Genomic DNA, 17811 nt, shown 5'->3' with positions numbered 1-17811 from the left:
ATTATTTATAGTAATTAAAAAATTAACAAAAATTTTAATATTATACCACATAAAAGCACAAATATCAGATGGTTCCATAATTTTATTTTTGTTCAAGTTTAAAGTGCCCCTCTCTTGAGGTCTTGCCTGAAAGTAGCACACATAGTTATTGATTTCAAAGACTAGGCTCATCAAAACGACATAAACGAATGGTATTATACAATATTTACATATATCGTACGTACATACACGCATGTATACATACATAATACATAACAATATGTGTATATACTATACAGAGGGGGATATGCCAAAAAAACATCTATGTGTCCACCACTAATCGTAGTTCTGAGTTGAGTTTGAGTTACTTAATAAACTATTAAACCTGTTTCCAATTTCGATGCCCATGTAACTTGGCAGTTTAGGAATCGATTAGACATTATACCAAAATTGTTAACTTTAAATTCTGCCAAATTGGATAGGTTGAAAACCGGAAACAGGGCTGTATGAACCGTTTCTGTTCGTTAATCAAATGGCAGCCGAGTGTTATATCAATGAACTACGACTCACTCCCCCTCTTCTTCTTCTTCTTGGGCTTATCCTCCTCATCGGAATCCTGGCTAGTACTGCTGGAAGCACTGCTGCTGCTCTCCTGCTTGCGCTTCACCGGGGTCTTCTTGGCCAGCTTTTCGATGTACTGCTTGAGCTTGTCCGGCTGCGGACTGTATGCCCAGTGGATCAACTGCAGGTGAAGATCGGTAGGTGCCCCAGATTCCGCATCGAAGAGCTTGGCCTCCTCGCTCTTGATCTGCTCCAGCAACTTGGCCAACTGGCGATTCCGGACAATGTCCCAGCTGGTCTTGTCATCCTCCTTGGGGAACATGGTGCGCAGGTGCTTGTAGTTTCCCTTGGCCTTGGAGCCTCCATAGGCTTCCAGGAACTCGCTGGCCAAACCCTCCTTGGAATCCGGCAGCTTGGTGACCACGGCGAGTGGCAAATAGGCACGGTTCTCCTTAATGCGATTTTCGGCCTCGAACTTCTCCAGGAAATCCTCCAGCACCTGGACACCCTCCTTGATGGCCTTGATCTTGTCCTCGTTCTTGGTGCCGGACAGTACTCGCTTGGAGCTGCCAATCAACCCCTTTATGGCCAACCTCTGGTAGTCCGGATCTCGCTCTGCCAAAATGCTGCAATGCGAGATGCATATAGAATTATTTTGGATACAGGCAAACTGTGGAATGTGGCGTTATACTTGTGTAAATATTAGGGTGGATCGATATTTTAAGACATTAGTCATAGTCATATGTCCCTAGTATCAGGGTCCTATTAACCATCTCACGATAGGCAGAAAGAAGTTTTGGAGTGTATATAACAGGAATTCTTAAACTTTCAATATGTGATTGTTTTCCGGTTTCTATTTATAAAGATTTGTTAAGCTTATTAATAGTTTTTAGAAGATTGTTTCATATAATATGCAGCAATATCTTAAGAATCAATTAAATATAAATGAGTTGAAAGGAACTGTAAGAACTTTAAGTATTGATTATACCTCCTGAGATATGTATCCCTTATTTTTATAAAGACTAAGTCTTAACATAAAACAAGGTTTCAGGTTTACGGTTTATTCGATCCACCCTAATATACATCTAATGCAGAGAGCTGGGAATAGGAAGAGCGTAGTGCTCGCTCTATCAACTTAATGAGACTTCCGAGTTCGACACTCTAAAACTGTGCCATGACATCATTTGATGTCGTCGCTGGTTGCCTGGGCTGAAGGTCTCCGGCTCATTAGCATGCCAGCGAAGATGACCTGGTCACTTACCTCAGGGTAGCCTCCGCAGCGGCCTTATCCTTGAATCCCAGTCCTGGCACTGTCTCCACTTTGTCCTCGCTATCGGTCTTGGCATTCTTGCTAGAAGCTCCTCCGCCATTCTCCTCCAGCCATTTCTCAAAGACTCCAATGGCTGCATTAATATTCTTCAGCTTCTCTTCCGCTTTGGTCACTGGATAAAAGAGTTTATTGGAGAACGAAGGATCAGCTTTTTCGAAAGAACTCACTTGATAGGACCCTTTTGGCTCTGCCAAGCAAGCCACGCACTGTCAGCTTGCGGTACTGCATGTCGTGGTCCTCCAGCAACTTCAAAGTCTCCAGCGCCTTCTCCATATCCTTGAAGCCAAACTTGGATTCGCCCTCCGCCATGATTGCTCCTTTGGTTGCTAATACTTGGGTATCTTATATATCTTGTAAATAGCGTCTGCAATGTGCAAGCGCCAGAATACGACTGATTTTGCGTGGCCCGAGTCCCGAACTCGATGGCATATGGAATTTAATTATAGGAGGGCGAAAAATGAGCGCCACTGAGAGGCACTGAGCACCGCTGAGCAGGGCCAATTAGATAAGCACCACAAAATAACTGGGTGACTCTATGCATGGGAACCGGTTTGTTGTCGTATCGGAGGAGCAAAACAAAACCCACGAAAAATATACGAGACCTAGCGTTGCCATGACGTCACCGCCATGAGAAACTGATAACAAACAACATATGTATGCGAACACAGGGGCGGTTAGGCGACATTGAACGGGAATAAACGATCTGGAATTATAAATACGTAATTGCTTTGCTACAAACAGACAATTATAATATTTGTATGTCTTAGAGCTTGGGATCCAGAGATGATACATATTGATCTTTAGAATTGATTGTGTTTTAAGATCTTATGTACTTGTTAATGGCTATGAATTTCCATTGATTAACTTAACTATATTAACAAACAAATGCGAGTCCGTAAACATTCTTTAGGCCTTAATATAATTTATTGGCAATTCGAAAAGCGAAAACCCAGCCCAATTAATAGAAACATGGGTTATAATTGTTTTTGTTGTATATTAACATGGAACTCGAAACGCTTTGGGCTTAGAGGCTTATGTTTGGCTAGTTGCAGCTTCGCCGTATTTGGAGTACATCGTCGACCATGAAGTTGCGCAGGTGGCACAGGGCCTGCACTACGTTACCCTGGTCGCGAAGATTCGGTCCGATCCATTGCTCGGGTAGCGGCGCCTTGGCCACCACTTGTGCCGGTGTGACGTGCGTCAGTGCCCGCCGCCAGTTGTTGTTGCAGGTGGCCACGTTCAGGTGGCTGCCCGTCTGCAGGCTCTCGATATACTTGATATACGCCTCCGAGTGGATGACGCGAGTGGTGCGTGGTGGCACGGTGACGAACAGCGGCTCAGGCGGCGGTCCCAGGACGATTGTTTGCTGTTGCTGTTGCAGCTGCTGCAGTTGGTGCACGTTCTGCTGTTGTTGCTGCTGCTGCAGCTGGACTGCCTCGAGATTGCTGGGCGCACGCGGTGATTGCGCAAGGCTGGGCGGGATCGGCACCGTTGTTGCCAGTTGCGCATGCTTCTGGCGACGCGACACAAAATTCTTGCTGCGGTCCGCCGCCGCTATTGACTTGCCGCACTTGCTAAGATGAACTTCGCGCACGTGCTTGATAAGGCGCAGTACATTGGGGAAGGCCTGAATGGACTTCTTAATCCGCGGGCAGTTGCGCCAGAGGCAGACATAATCCATCTCCACGCCCGCTTGTGGGTGCCGCTGAATGTGCCCGGTGGCATCGGACATGCAATGTTCTGTGCAGTCGCCCAGCTCCTCGAACTGAAAGTCACATTTGTCCCATTGACACTCAAAGGTGAGCACCTGACCGAACGTCTCCTGCGCCACTTGGGGCGAGGGACTGGCGCTGTTCTGTGCGTCGTCCATCTCGCGGCGCAAGGCCGCCGTCTCTTCGTTCTGCCGGCTGGCCCGATCCTCCCAGCTCTGCTTGACGCTGGAAGGGAGATTCTTCCACTCGGTGCCCACCATGCGGGATATGTCGCCGAAGGTGGCGTCCGGATTGCTCTGGCAAATGCCTTTAATCAAAATATTTTTAGTTAATTCACATTCACTTATAAAGTAAACAAACTCTTATCTTACCTTTTCGGACTTCACTGGAGTAAAGAATATAGCCGGTAAGACATTTTTTGGCTGATTTGGCTGCCTTAACTTTGGAGGTCAGTGGCGTGGAGTTCACCGAAGGAGCCGGCGAGGACATGGCTGCGATGTCTGAGCTAAGCGAGGGGGTATCCCCATCCATTGAATCCTCCAGCATGCCCAGCTCATTTAACTCGTTCTTAACATCCTTGGAGGGCTTAATGGGCGTCTTAAAGTAGAAGATCTCATCCTCGGTGACGGCAGGACTGTGCTGGAACTTGCGCATGTTTCCGGCAACCAACTTGCGGAGAGCCTTCTTAAGCTCATCGTAGACGGACTCACAAATGTACACATCGCTCTCCGATATTTCCGTGGGCCGGGAGCTGATAAAATCGGCGTACTCCAGGACGGCACATCTACCCACGATCCCCACCACAGGACTGACCTCCTCGACGGTGCTTAGCAGCAGTTCCTGGCGAAAGAATTGCTTGCCCAAACCGGGAGTCGTTTCGCTGGGAGGCAGCAGCCATGGACCTTTAAAGTAGGATTTTCCATTCTGCTCCCAGATCTGCTGCACCTGGGCCACCGACTGCTTTCCGGTTTGCGTGGCCACGTACACAAAGTCTCCAGTTTTGATTGCCCCACTGCAGATTGTATTGTACTGCTGATAATATGTGCTGCTGCTCTCAGCATTTGGCGGCGGATCGCAAGACACATTGGGTTTCTCCTTCTCCACCATCGTCTCTTGGAGCTTGAGCTCCTCCAATTCTCCTTTGTGCTTCTCCAAGCGCTCCTTAAAGACGGACATCACTCGTTTCAGCTCCAATGGTTGCTCACGCGGGACGAACTTTACGGAGCTGCCTTCACGTACCGGCGGCCAGTTCTTGAGCTTCTTAAAACAGCGACCCTGGATGTTGTAGCGAGATTCGCAAACGAAAACATCCTTTTCGGGCAGATTTTCCGGGCGCATTTTGATGTAATCTCTTATGTTCATCACATAGCACATGCCCAGCACCTTGTCCATCGAAATGGTCTGTGAAAGGCTGCTCTTAAACACCTCCTTTTCCAGGAACTTGCGAGTTGTCACATGGTACGTTTCGTGTGGACGTACGAAAATCGAAGCCTGCATTAGCTTCTCGTTGGAAGGCGATGTCCACAGGCGCTCAATGCAGCATATCGAGGGAATCTTGTTTTCTGGCATTTGCACATAAACGTAATCGCCGGGGGAAAAGACCTGCTGGTTTATTGTCATGCTTTCGCCCTTGGCTGCGTTAAACTCCTCTTTTTCTTTGTCCTGTTCTTGGTCCTGCTCCTCCTGCTGCAACTTTTGCTGACGACTCACCTCCACATCAGCCAGGAGACGCTCGAGGGTAAAACTTAGAGCTGGTGAGCTGAGGGTGTCCTTGCATAACTCGTCGCGCTTGCGGATAAAGTAAGTCTGCAGCTCGATGGAGTCCTGCAAGAATAAGTTTGATGTTTATTCGACAACCTACATTTACAACATTTTATTCGGTTACCTACCTGAAAAATATCTGAATCCGTACGCGACAGTTTTCTTGCTCGCTCCAAACAGGAAAATATATCCTCCTGGTAAATATCAAGTCGCTTGTAAGCTCCTTTGTCCAGCCTTCGCTTCACCAGATCCAGTGAAATACCGCGCACCTTGGGACCTTCACCTATCTCATCGTACTCAGGCAGTTCAGCCAGGGAGTCCGAGTAGCAACGACCCTCCTCGTCCTGGTGATTGTAAAGGGTGGTAAACAGAGTGAGAAACAGCTCCTGAACAGCCAGCGGAACGTCCGGAAGTGAATCGCGCTCGGTGCGCAGTTGTTGCTTAAGTTGCAGCGTCAATTGCTGTAGCACCAGTGCGTCTTTGTAGATCTGCGAGTCCGGTTCGTTGTACTTGCAGGCATTTTCCAGCATTAGGAGGAAATCTGCAGCCAAGTCATCTAAGCTTTCGTAAGCGCCCTGTTTCAGTTTCTGAGCAATTCGATCCATATCAATCGGCTCCTTAATGATGTCATAGTAGTCCGGATACTCGTTCTTCGACGGCAATTTCGTGAAGATAAGTGATAGCTGCCTTTTGCCCTTGGGCTCCTGGTACTCCTTTATTGATTCGTAGAACTGCCACAAGCGCTCCGTGATCAGAGCGGTCTTTAGTTTCCTGCCCACCTTGCTGTACTTCTGCTGGGGTTTCTTGACATCCGACAGACCAGGAAACTCCTTGAGCTTTTCGTTCAGGGCTCGTTCCAGGATGTTGGCATCCTCGTATATGTTAGAGCCTTCCTCATTGTACTGCCGACAGTTGGAGAACATTAGCCTATAGTCGGACACCACATCCTCCACAGCGGCATAGCGATCGGTGCGAATGTTGTGCTCAATGGTGTTCATGTCAATGGGATTCTGGATGATATCGTAGTAGTCCGGATAAATCTTTCGCGGTGGCTTCTCCATAAACATCTCGATTGGCCGACGGTTGCCCAAAGAGTAGTCCACCAGGTATTTCTGTATGCTCAGAATTTTCTTTTTAATTGCCGCATTAATGGCAATGCGATTGGATTTGGGTGAATTCGAGTTGTTAGGCGTGTGGGAAGCATTCGAGTTCGAATTGGAGTTGACACGCGGTCTGCCCGGCTTTCGTCTTTCCGGCTGCGAGCTGGTCGCAAATACCTCTGCGTCCATATCCTCCGTGTCTTCGTCATCTAGATCGCTACCCTCCTCGAGAGACTCCTCCACCAGCTTGGCATTCATTAGTTTAAGCATTTTCAGAGCATCTTTGTGCGTACGATGGGAGGGCGGAAACGCCTTTTTGGCATTGTCCAGCATGAGATAAAGGTCGGCGGTGAGATCACTGATGTTGGCATAGTCGCCCTTTTTCAGCTTCGTGTGTATCTGGCTCATGGATATGGGTCGTTTGATCAGCTCAAAATATTCGGGATGAAATCGACGCACTGGCAGTTTCCAAAGAGAGTTGCCCAACGGAGGACCAGTGACACCTGGATGTTCTGAAGTTCCTGGTGCGTTGTACAGGTGATCGAACAATGCCCACATGGGCCCTTCCCCCTTTTTGCTTGTCTCCTCGTCGTCGGAGCTGTCAACCTCTTCCTTTAGAGCTGAAAAAGATAATGTTAATGGATAAATACAAAAATAAATAAACACTTTTCCTAATTAAAATCCTTACCAGCAATCGCCGCGCTGGATAGACTCTTCACCCGTTTTGCCAGCTTGCCCTTACCCGTCTCCAACTCGATACGCCGCTGCGTAAAGATTCTTTTTAGGGTCTTGGCGTCCTTGTATATCTGAGACCCCGGCTCGTTGAACAGGCACGCGTTTTTGGTCATCTGCAGTAGATCCCGCTCCATCTCCACCAGCGAGGAGTAGGCGTTCATTTGAATTTTGGTCGCAATCAGGCGCAGATCAATGGGATGCTCGATGACATCATAGTAGTCGGGGTAGATCTTCTTAGAGGGCAGCAGCTGGAACATGCGGTGCATGGCGCGATCGCCTGCAGGATCGGTGGCGGTCATAATGGAGGCAAAGAGCTCCTCGTACTGGTTGTATTCGTCATCAGCCGCTCCGTCGCCGCCCGGTTCTGTGCTGCTGGTCATGCGGCGTACCTGCCGCGACATACGTCTGGCACGCGGCTCCTCCTCCGCCAAGCCGTTGGCCTCCATGATGCGCTGCCTCTGCGCCTGGATGTGCTGCCACAGGGCGACGGCATCCTGATGCTCGCAGCTGTCCGGCTTGTAGAAGGCCTTAGCATTCCCAATGAGCAACTCCAGGTCGGCCATCAGATCGTCCAGGTCGTCGTACGAGTCGGTTTTCAGCTTCTGCTGCACCTTGAGCAGATCGATGGGATTGACCACCACGTCATAGTAGGAGGGCTCCTGCCGGCGCTTGGGAGCCCGTATGAAGGTGTCGCACAGCATGGATCCATCCTCCTTCTTGATATTCCTGATAGAATCGTACAACTGCTGGCAGAGTTCAGTGGGATCGAGGCGGCGCTTTTTTCGCGCCGATTGTGTCGTCGTCTGCTGCACCGGTGACTGCTCGGGGGTGGAGTCGTCCAGCTGCAGCGGATCCTCGTCCTGCCGGCTGGAGATGCTGCTCGCCCGGCGCTTGCGGCTCAGCATCGTGATAATCCTGTGTTTAATTCAATTAAAAGCAAATAATTCGACAATAAGACGCCACCGAAAATGCCACCGTGCGCTGTCAGAAATATACCAATTTTTATTTTTTCAAATATACCAAAAACAAGCCAAACGGTCTCGCTAAAAATATCGATTTCAACATATCGATACCCTGCCAAAACATCGTACAGTTCATTACTAGGGTGGTGAATTATCGTAATTAAATTGGGCCGAGGTGAACAACAAAATTTGAATGCTGAACTCATCACTAAATATTAAATACTTTTTTAAACCAATTCTTTTCAACAACCTTTTTTATGAAAATTCTTGTTTGCCCCAATAAATACCTCAAAAATGGATTTACCTAAATTCTTTATTTATCTATAGCTTCATTATTCTTTTAATTATAGTCATTAAATCACAGCATTATCATAGGTAGTTGCGCTTTAAACTGCAGCTCATCGTCAGAGCGAAATGGCCCTTAAGCCAACAGAAATAGCGAAGTCAGGCTGAAATAAAAGGGAAACGGAACCTTGAATAAAAGAGCATATAAGCTTTAGCGCATAATTAAAAAGCCATGACATGTCGGTTAATTTAGTAAAATGCTTTGTTTATTATATTTTATCACATAAGTTTTAGACGCTTGTAAGTGTGTGATTGTGTGAATATTGGGTTACAGATTTGAGTATGCAGTAAAATGAAATGAAGGCGCCTCAGTCGATGCGCTATTTAAGGAACATTGTTAAAATCTTATATAAATAACTCAAAAATACATTGATAAATAGCGAAAAACATGTATGAAATGGAATTCAACACTTGACTGTGAACGACAAGAAATTGATTAAAATACACGAAACTCTAGCCTACGACTATTGCAAACGGTTGACTGTGGCTCATGTTGCACTATAACATTCTCTATTTACACGTTAAATATGGGCGAGAATTCTGCAAATACATATAGCTTGGTACGCGAGTGCCGAAGACCTCTATAAACTGGCGGCACGGTGATATGCGGGTCCCCTTCAAGCAGAGGACTCTGTATAAAGTACAACAATTAAGCACAACAGTTAACAGCGCAACATTTAAATATTAGTATCAGTTCTGCACAACTATACGTGATCATATAACATATGTAAAGGTATATTATATAGGTTCAGCTGCCCATCTCCCATGTTTTGCGTATTCCTCAACAGTTCATTTCGTTTGCCTTGCGACTAGCGGTGGTATTGCGACTGCGCTTACGACTAAGATTACGATACTTGGTATAGAAACTAGTTAGGCTCTTTAGCGGCGACTCGACAAGGCGTTGCACCATGTGGCGGTGTGCACAGAACGCATTGTCGTGTCGCTTGCGCCAATATCAGTTGATGAAGCTCATGTAGTTAGTAAAGAGCACATAGTTCTCCACTAACCGGGCTCTCAGCTCCCGTCGCACCGTGGCCGTGAACTTGTTGGCCAGACAGAGGGCCGTGGTGGTTCCAAAGACCAAATTGTAGAACAGCACAATCTGAAAGTTGCCCAGCCACTCGATGGCCCCAAAGTCGCCCAGCAGGTCAAAGTTTGTGATGCCTGAAAAGGGAAGGACAATGTGGGATTTAAAATAAATGAAACTCAGTAGTAGCATGCTGCCGCCTACCTATGATCCTGCTGAGAAGCGGCAGCGCCGAGGACAAAACCAGCATGAAGCCACAGTTCAGCATTAGCTGCGGCAGCGAGGTCTGGCGCCGCTTGGGACAAACGTTTCGCATGAAGGGCATGCTATAGAAGCCCACCACCGAGGTGGCGCCCAAGTAAAAGATCAGACACACTTCCAGGCCGGCGCCAAAGGGACCCAGCTTCGAGAGCGATGAGATGCCCAGGGTAAATTGCTAAATAAATACAAGAAATTGAATAATTATTCATTACTAACGCTTTAAGTTCAATCAAACCTACCCTGGTGCTAAGTGGGAGCGCCTTAATGCCTATCAGCAGCTCCAGAGTGTTCTGCACCACCAGCAGAATGGTGACTCCTGTGCAAAATAGCAGCAGCAGCATGGCCAGCGGATAGACGAAGGTGCGTTGGAAGGTGCTCGATTTGCGCAGCTTGTCAAGTTCCTTGCGCTCGGAGTCCAGTTCTCTCAGTCTATCGTTGAGCTCACCCACGTCGCTGGCCATCGCCTTGCGCTGGTAGAGATGAGCCTGCGATTGCTGCAGGAGCGGCTGCGGGTAGAAGGTGCGCCCACGTCCGTTTCCAATGCCATTGCCCAGGCGACCACCGTTGGCGGCATCCGAGATGCTCACGTTGTGCAGCTCGATGTGGGCCAGTTTTCGCTTCACACTCGCCTCCTCCATGTAGAAGGCGCTGAACTCCTCGTTGACGTCGCGCAGCAGCATGGGTCGAACCAGTACCTGGTTCACAACGCCAAACAGACGCACAAAGCCGTAGGGGGTGCAAACTGAAAAGCAAACAAGAGGGTTGTCCTGGTTACTAAGCTGACAATATAGGTGGAACTTATTTCTAGCTCTACAATATGTTTACATTAAGATGATAGAGAGAGCTCAGCAATAAACACACTTATTTTCAATTTGTTAATTGTTTCCCATTGTGTATTAAACATAAATTCGGTTTCTATGACATCTTCGTAAGCCTAGAACCTTCCATCAGATCTGAGAAGTTAAAACACAGTTCGTCAAGTCAGTACTGAACTATATTTGCTCCTTTCAAAACCCTAAAATGGCTAGTGAAGAAGGTAAAGACGTAGCCGAGCTTAAGGCGACTTTAAAGAGCTGCAATTTGAACGGCAATGACGCGGATGATTTTGCCGAATTCGAGGCTACTCTTGCGAAGATCGATAGCATATTGAATAGCGAATCACCTCCTGACGACGATTCGGAGACAGCAAAAGGAGAAGATGGCAAGCCCAAGGAAAAGGTCAACTTTGACAACATGGATGTCGATAAGGTGCGTCTTAAAGTGCGCGAAAATCGCACTGTGATTAATAGGAAATCTATGGAGGAGGACAATGAGAAGCAGGCCAAGGCCATGAAGCAGCAGACCTTCATGGAGCAGGTGGAAAAAGATGCAAATGATCGTGCAGAGGCTCGCGCTAAGGCCGAATACGAGGCAGAGCTCCAGAGAACGTAAGGAAAACGGACTTCCCAAAATTACAATTTAGTAAACCATTTTTTCAGCCAGGGAAACGAAGCATTTCGTAACGAAAAGTACGAGAAGGCAGTTCTACACTACGGCAAGGCCATACTAAAGATCAAGGATAGCGCTATTACTTATAACAACCGCGCCTTGTGCTATATCAAGTAAGTTGGGATGGAAATATTTAAATCCACATAGGAAATCTCGCTCCCTAGTAATTCTAAATTGCTAACCCTACACTACTTTCATCCTATAGGCTCAAAAACTACAAACGCGCCCTTCTGGACTGCCAGTACGTGCTGGAGAAGCTGCAGGAGACAAATCTGCGTGCCTGGCTGTACCAGGCCAATGCCTACAAGTGCCTAAAACAAGACGACAAGTTCGAGGAGAGCGTGGCCAAGGCACGTGAGCATAATCCCAACCAGCTGGCCTACATTGACAAGTACATCAAGCAGTTGGAAGCCGAAGTTTAATTACAATAAGTTTATTTAATCATGTTATACTCACTCAGCATAAGCATCACGCCCAGAAAAGAGACACACGAATAAAGGAATGGCAGGTGAACACTGCCTAAATCTGTGAAGCGTGAAGAACGGAAATTATAAATGCATTGTTCGGTAGAACCAATCCCAATTGGGGGATGGGCTTGTCACGGGCACGGAATTGCAATTGACATTGATATTGAGCTCTTCCGCACCCGTGGAATACATATGATTAATATACACTCACTTAGAAACCAAAAGAACTGAAACTTTTCAATGCCAAAGACTGCACTTAGGACGGCGGTTAGTACCAGGACAATAACGGCCATCAGCATGAATACTGTAAAGGTTTCATAGACGCGCGGCAGAATGCCCTTCTTGTGTCCCACGAACCCCGTGGATTCCGAGAACAAATAGACGAATGGCAGAAAGATGAACAGTGACAGATTGGAGAAGAGGAATACATGGTTCCACAGGCCTGTAAAAGGGGAAAATACATATATATTAGTCGGGGTTCATTGGTAGGTAGAGTTTTAGCGGAAAGCAGCCAGTTATTATCAAGAATATTTATGATGTTCAATTGTAAAACGTATTATTTATGTCTGCAATCTGACTGCAGGAAACATGAAACATTCTTGATATTATGGATTGATCTTTCCTTTCCTTAACACTCACCCTGTATAAGCGAACTGTTGAGCCACTTCACATAGTAGCTGTTGGGATACAAGAGCAGCACCTCGTTGCTGGCGATGGAAACGGGCAGCAGCATGGCAGCCCCTTCGGCCACGGCCAGTGTGAATGTGCAAAGCCAAAAGCTATGGGGTTGGGTAGAAATAATGCAAAAAATAAACATTTATTACTGCGAATGCAACTCGAGTGACTCGGCAATTAGCGGCACAGGTTGTTGACCACTGAATGCCTTACCTTATCCGATAGACCAGCACCTCGTCCTCGTCATTCGAATAGAGATCGTCACGGTCGCGCCGCCGAAAACGTGATACAACCACATAAGAGCTGAAGTACAGCAAGATGATCAGTAGCAGAAAAATCTGAAAAGAACCATATAACAATTCAAGTTAGTAACGAACAAGCTTTTCGTTTTAATTTATCTGGGATGCAATCTTCAAGTTAAAGCGCGCACCTGCATAATATTTCTCGGGGATTACCCATTGACTTGCTACACTAAACCTTTTTATTTATTTTCCTGCATCGTTTTACTATCATTTTACTTAGCTTCCTCTTAGGAAACTACTTTGAAAACAAGGTAAATATAGACGCATATAATTTTAATCAACTGATGCATTGTTTTATTTTATTGTGGGTTTCATAACACATTTCCCTACATTTACTTGTGTTTGAACAAATGTCAAAAAGTAAACATAGACACCCACGCATTTCTTTTGTTTTGTTTTATAAATATTTCACATTCTGGTTGCCGCCAACTGCGACAGTAGCCAAAAACATTTTCAGAAGTCTTAATTTAGAAATTCTGTATTAATCTAGCAAAGTAAATAGATTAATTATTGACACTGATATACATACATACATACATGATTCAGTTAAGTGTCAAAGTCTGGGATTTCACGGGTTTCAGGGTCATATCTTCAAAAATATTGGCACCGTCATTTGAAACTATACTCTGTAGACGGCAAGGGTACATATGTTTTCAATTTCCGGTTGAATGTGTTTTAAAAATAAGTTCTAACAAGTTCTTATCCAATTAAGAACATGCCTGTTCAAGTTACAACCCTATATCACCATAAACAAAGGGTAATCGATGATTAATTATGACCGCCAATTAAGACCAAATAGCTTTTTCGTATGCGTTCAAAGGTCAGAAAGGAAAGCTTATCAGTAACCGACGACAAAAACCGAAACATTTGATAAGAAATAGACCGATAGCGGTCATTTAAAGCCCAATGAATGTCAGCACTTCGAGCACTATGTGATTATCCGTAAACTTGATTGTTAAATGAAATCTGAATCTGCATCGGCGATTTTTGGACCCACCAAACTTTTGGTCATCTATATTTATGATCACGAAATAGATGCCAATCATATGGCACACGTCATATTTGCGGTATTGTGGGGTATACGAAAATCGAAAACAAAACAAAGTTTAAATAGATACGAGTCTAGGCACACAAATAAATCATTAGCGAAAGATACTTTTCATGTTCTAGCTGGCGAAAAACGTAAAAAAATTCGCTGAGAGCAAAAAACAATTAATTTATACTCACGTCCCTGCATTGTTTAGTTATTCTTTGTTTGTTATTCGAGATATTTTCACTTGTATCTGTGAGATACTCACAACGCGAATTTCAATTAACTTCTTTCTGCCTGCGTTTGATCAGATAAATTAAATCGAATTATCTTTAATTACCCGCGGCATTCGCATTTTAGGACTCCAATCTTTCATCTTGCCATTTAAAGTGGCCTTCTTAAAGCTCTACATATTTTACAGTCAATATTTGAACAGTTTTCTTTGCCAGTCGACAAAAAATATGGTCAAATATTAAAAATTAAATATAGAGACGTAGATCGCTTGCTATCAACAGAGTGCGTTGTTTATTTATAGAAATCGAGTGTAGATCATGGAAAAATTTAGATACACTTGAAGGCAAAACTATAAGGCTATAGGGAAACTAACTACAAAGACGGTTTTAAAGGTTTCAACATGTCATAGAGTTGTTGCAGTGGTTTAAAAAACGTAAAAGTGTATTGGACAGCAGTAGTTTCTGATCTCAGGTTTTTGTAAGAGATCGTATAAAAATAATCTTGATTTCACATTACTCATATACTAAATTGTATGGTTTTTTTCTGATTATTCAACTGTCTATCAGTTATGAAACGCACAGTACTTTACGAACTGTGACGTCTTGAACTTGGAACACGTAGGCGACGAACACCAAGTGATATGAGCATATTTCCCGCAGTACCCTTATACTATGTATGAAGACCAGGCATTTCCCCTGAATGAAAACAAATAGACCCAGCGATCTTCAAGCTTGGTTTAGTGCTTGTCAGCCGGGAAAACGTGCAAGTGCACTCTGCAACAAGGCGCATTTGTCACGCTCCCAACGATTGCGTTTGGGATTTGGGTTTGGCCAAACTAAACGATCTCTGGGCTCGGAATTAGCTGCAGTGCGATCGTAGGCGAACAGCCAGAGTCAATGACTTGACATGAACTCGAGGGGGAACCAGCACGCCCATTGAATGCCGACGACGAATTGGCTAAAAATAGCAGCAACGCCCGAAATGCAGCCAGAAGCAGGCGAAAACGGCGACATCGTGGCCAAAAGGAGGAGGGAGGATGGCCAGTCGGACGGGTTTTGGCTTGTTTTGTAGACAACTTTGCCGGTGAATGGGCTACGAAGTATTTATACTTTTTCTATACCCAATAGTTGTACCGAATAGGGGTATATATGGTATTCTGCATGTGGCTTATAACATATATTGGATTCCTACTTTATTAAATTTATCAAAAACATATAAAAATACTGCGACTTCACTCTTTTGGTATGTCGTAATCTTATTCTCATGAAAACGCTGAATGTTATCCCTTCTCGAAAACTAAAACTGCGAGACTGAAAAAAAACACTTCAGACGCCAGATATGTATGAGTTGTCCCAATTGTTTTAATTACCCCAAGTGAAATGTTTTTCTGCAATGGGGCGTTGGAAAATATGGGTACTGCATTTACAGAGGTATCAACATGGCTTCGGTTACTTAGGTCTGTTTCTTATACAGAAAGTCTCTTTATCATTAGTTTCAAAATATCTAATAGTCTAGTGTTACACAACTAGTTCTAATTTTTAGGTGTTATTTTCTAATCTCCAGACAGAACCTCCCATGGCTGCTTTTAGTGGTTTCAATTCGGGTTTGGCCTTAGATTCCTGAATTATTTATGAGAGCTTTGGCTAGTTTGTATTTATATATTAATTGGATTCGCATTGGGCGGTTCCCAAACGTCACGTACTCGGGAGGTTGACCCACATTCGGCGACGAATTATTCAATTTTCGGCAGCGCGATGCAACAAGAACCACTGACAAAAACCGGTTTCCACTTCCTGGACCAGGTAGAACCTGAACTACAGACCCATCCACAATGCTTCTTCATAAAATAAATATATATTTATAGAGATAAAAGTCATCAGAGGCATAAAAAACAACCTGCATTGGTATTGTATCTATGCAAGTTTATTTCAACCATTTCAAATGTTTTAAACGCCTCGTCTGCTATTGTTTAAACAAAATCCAACAGCTGGTCACGACAGCAGACACTTTCAAAGTCCCAGACGGAACAAAATCGTGCCCACTAGCCGTGCACTTGAAATCTAGTCTGCAAATGTGGGCTATTTACCGAAATTTTCACAAAAGGAAATTAAAGCTTTGCGCAATACAATACAACATGTGTATTTATGTGGTTCGGCCCGTTGTTGTATACATAAATCTCTAGTTTCTGTTATTACACGCCCCAAAATTTCTATAAATAGGGGCTCGAGTGAAACACTTTCACTTGTTGCTTTTGCTGTTGTTGCCTTTCTTGACTCAACCGTTTAATTTTGATTTGCGCTGTAAGTTCTGGCATCTGAACTTTTCCGATGCTACCTATGGGAACTGGTGTCAATTAAATGGAGTTTATTGTTTATCTTATCGATTCCTTTGTCTTTTGAGAACCTTTCATTCTCGTAATAGCAAATCAATAAATTTACTTTACCAAGAATCCAATAGGGTATTGGACACCCTTAAAATAAATAAAGTGAAGTGTTGTACTTTGCAAAATGGTATATACACATGGAAATAGGAAGTTTAATGAAATTTATTTTGACAATTCTACAAATCTTTATAAGGGGTTCTACATCATTTCTGATTAAAAGTTCATTTTATTTACCAAGATTATTTGTTTAAAACTTATTGAAGATATTATTGATAGATTTAAGATTTGCCGATTTAGTGCCCATTAAGATCGTTAATACTATAAACCGATTTATTTAATTAAAATACAATTTAATAAGAATATTATTAATAATAAAAGTAACACATCCATTACGAATTTTGATCAATTAAATTAATTAAATGAACTTATCAGTTGGATGCTGTAAATTGGAATAACAAAATCACGATCAATCTATCCCCCTCAATATATACTATCCAATATTTCCGATTTTACCAAGTATCGAACCGTCGAATCTTCGATTTTGTTTAAACTTTCTGATTAACAACAGGTGTCCGTGTGTCTATCTTTTCGTGTGTCTGCGTGATAATTTTCGCAGCCCGAATAGAAAGTGCAAGAAAAGAAGAGAGTGGTCGCTATCGCAGCGTTACTTCCTCCCCCAATAAATATACCTATATGCATTACATACCTATATGAAAAACCCAAACGCAGGCGCTGAAAATGCTGACTAGTGTAAACCGAAACCGATAAGAGACCATAAACAAATAAATTCCCTTGGATTTGTGTTTATCAGAAGGCAGTGTGTGTAATTTCAGAAGTCGCACGCATTTTACCCCGCAGCCACATGTACAGTTAGAACAATAACAATAGGTTCGCCCAGTGGGGTGGGAAGTTGGGTGGAAAGGGGATGAAGGTATCAGAAATTAGGCATCAGAAAACACTTACAATGTGCTCGCGTACTGTATTGTGGAACAACTGCAGCTTCAGATCCGTGACCTCCTCCTCCTCCTCCTCGTCCATGCCCACATAAAAAGTGGACAATTTGTCGCTGGTAGCCAGTTTTCCTAGTTTCTTTCTAAATCACGCTTCACTTAAAAATTTAACATATATTTTTTGACAGTCCGCAGGCCTGGGGAATTCCTATGGGCAGCCCTCAATTTCCTCTAAATAAAACGCTCCAGGGGGCTTGTATCCTGAATTAAGATCTTCGTGGCGCCCACACTGATTTCGCACGGTAATTGTGATCAATTTAGTTAACTATTTGCTGCCGCATTTCGTTCCGTCCCGTTTTTGCACTTGCCACTAGTTTAGTTAGTTTTCTATAGTTTCACCGCGCCGATTTGCGACCGAAGCGTTAACAAAATATTTAATGTAGAGATGTGAGAAATGTATCAAGGTGTCAATACATCGATATTTTTGAATAAATATCGGATATTGTGTA

The 17811-nt window shown here is 44.3% G+C and overlaps 4 protein-coding genes across 5 annotated transcripts; 1 reads left to right on the top strand and 3 right to left on the bottom strand.

The window, feature by feature from the left end:
• Positions 1-64: 64 nt before the first annotated feature.
• On the bottom strand, positions 65-2259 carry LOC119562863. Its single transcript, XM_037875977.1, has 3 exons — positions 2038-2259; positions 1802-1982; positions 65-1166 (listed from the first exon to the last, which is right to left on the bottom strand). Exons 1-3 carry the CDS (start codon positions 2177-2179, stop codon positions 539-541), a joined length of 951 nt encoding a protein of 316 aa, XP_037731905.1. The 5' UTR covers positions 2180-2259; the 3' UTR covers positions 65-538.
• Positions 2260-2793: 534 nt separating this feature from the next.
• LOC119554838 (protein polybromo-1) lies at positions 2794-8164 on the bottom strand. The gene is made up of 4 exons (XM_037865916.1): positions 7132-8164; positions 5472-7063; positions 3954-5406; positions 2794-3889 (listed from the first exon to the last, which is right to left on the bottom strand). Exons 1-4 carry the CDS (start codon positions 8081-8083, stop codon positions 2913-2915), a joined length of 4974 nt encoding a protein of 1657 aa, XP_037721844.1. The 5' UTR covers positions 8084-8164; the 3' UTR covers positions 2794-2912.
• Positions 8165-8435: 271 nt separating this feature from the next.
• Positions 8436-17728, bottom strand: LOC119552008 (protein Lilipod). 2 transcript variants are annotated; one of them, XM_037861750.1, is made up of 9 exons: positions 17316-17728; positions 12617-12741; positions 12368-12507; positions 11940-12170; positions 11718-11786; positions 10013-10515; positions 9717-9948; positions 9493-9649; positions 8436-8589 (listed from the first exon to the last, which is right to left on the bottom strand). In XM_037861750.1, the coding sequence occupies exons 1-9, from the start codon at positions 17388-17390 to the stop codon at positions 8562-8564; spliced, it is 1560 nt and encodes a 519-aa protein (XP_037717678.1). In that variant the 5' UTR covers positions 17391-17728; the 3' UTR covers positions 8436-8561. The 2 variants fall into 2 exon arrangements, with proteins under 2 accessions (XP_037717678.1, XP_037717669.1); XM_037861741.1 differs by lacking the exon at positions 8436-8589 and having other exon boundaries at positions 8666-9649.
• LOC119552022 (tetratricopeptide repeat protein 12) lies at positions 10711-11800 on the top strand. The gene is made up of 3 exons (XM_037861762.1): positions 10711-11200; positions 11252-11374; positions 11467-11800. Exons 1-3 carry the CDS (start codon positions 10794-10796, stop codon positions 11681-11683), a joined length of 747 nt encoding a protein of 248 aa, XP_037717690.1. The 5' UTR covers positions 10711-10793; the 3' UTR covers positions 11684-11800.
• Positions 17729-17811: the final 83 nt, after the last annotated feature.

The sequence above is a fragment of the Drosophila subpulchrella genome, chromosome 3R (assembly GCF_014743375.2).
Source record: "Drosophila subpulchrella strain 33 F10 #4 breed RU33 chromosome 3R, RU_Dsub_v1.1 Primary Assembly, whole genome shotgun sequence".
Lineage (NCBI taxonomy): Eukaryota > Metazoa > Arthropoda > Insecta > Diptera > Drosophilidae > Drosophila > Drosophila subpulchrella.
This window is presented reverse-complemented; position numbering and strand designations above follow the sequence as displayed.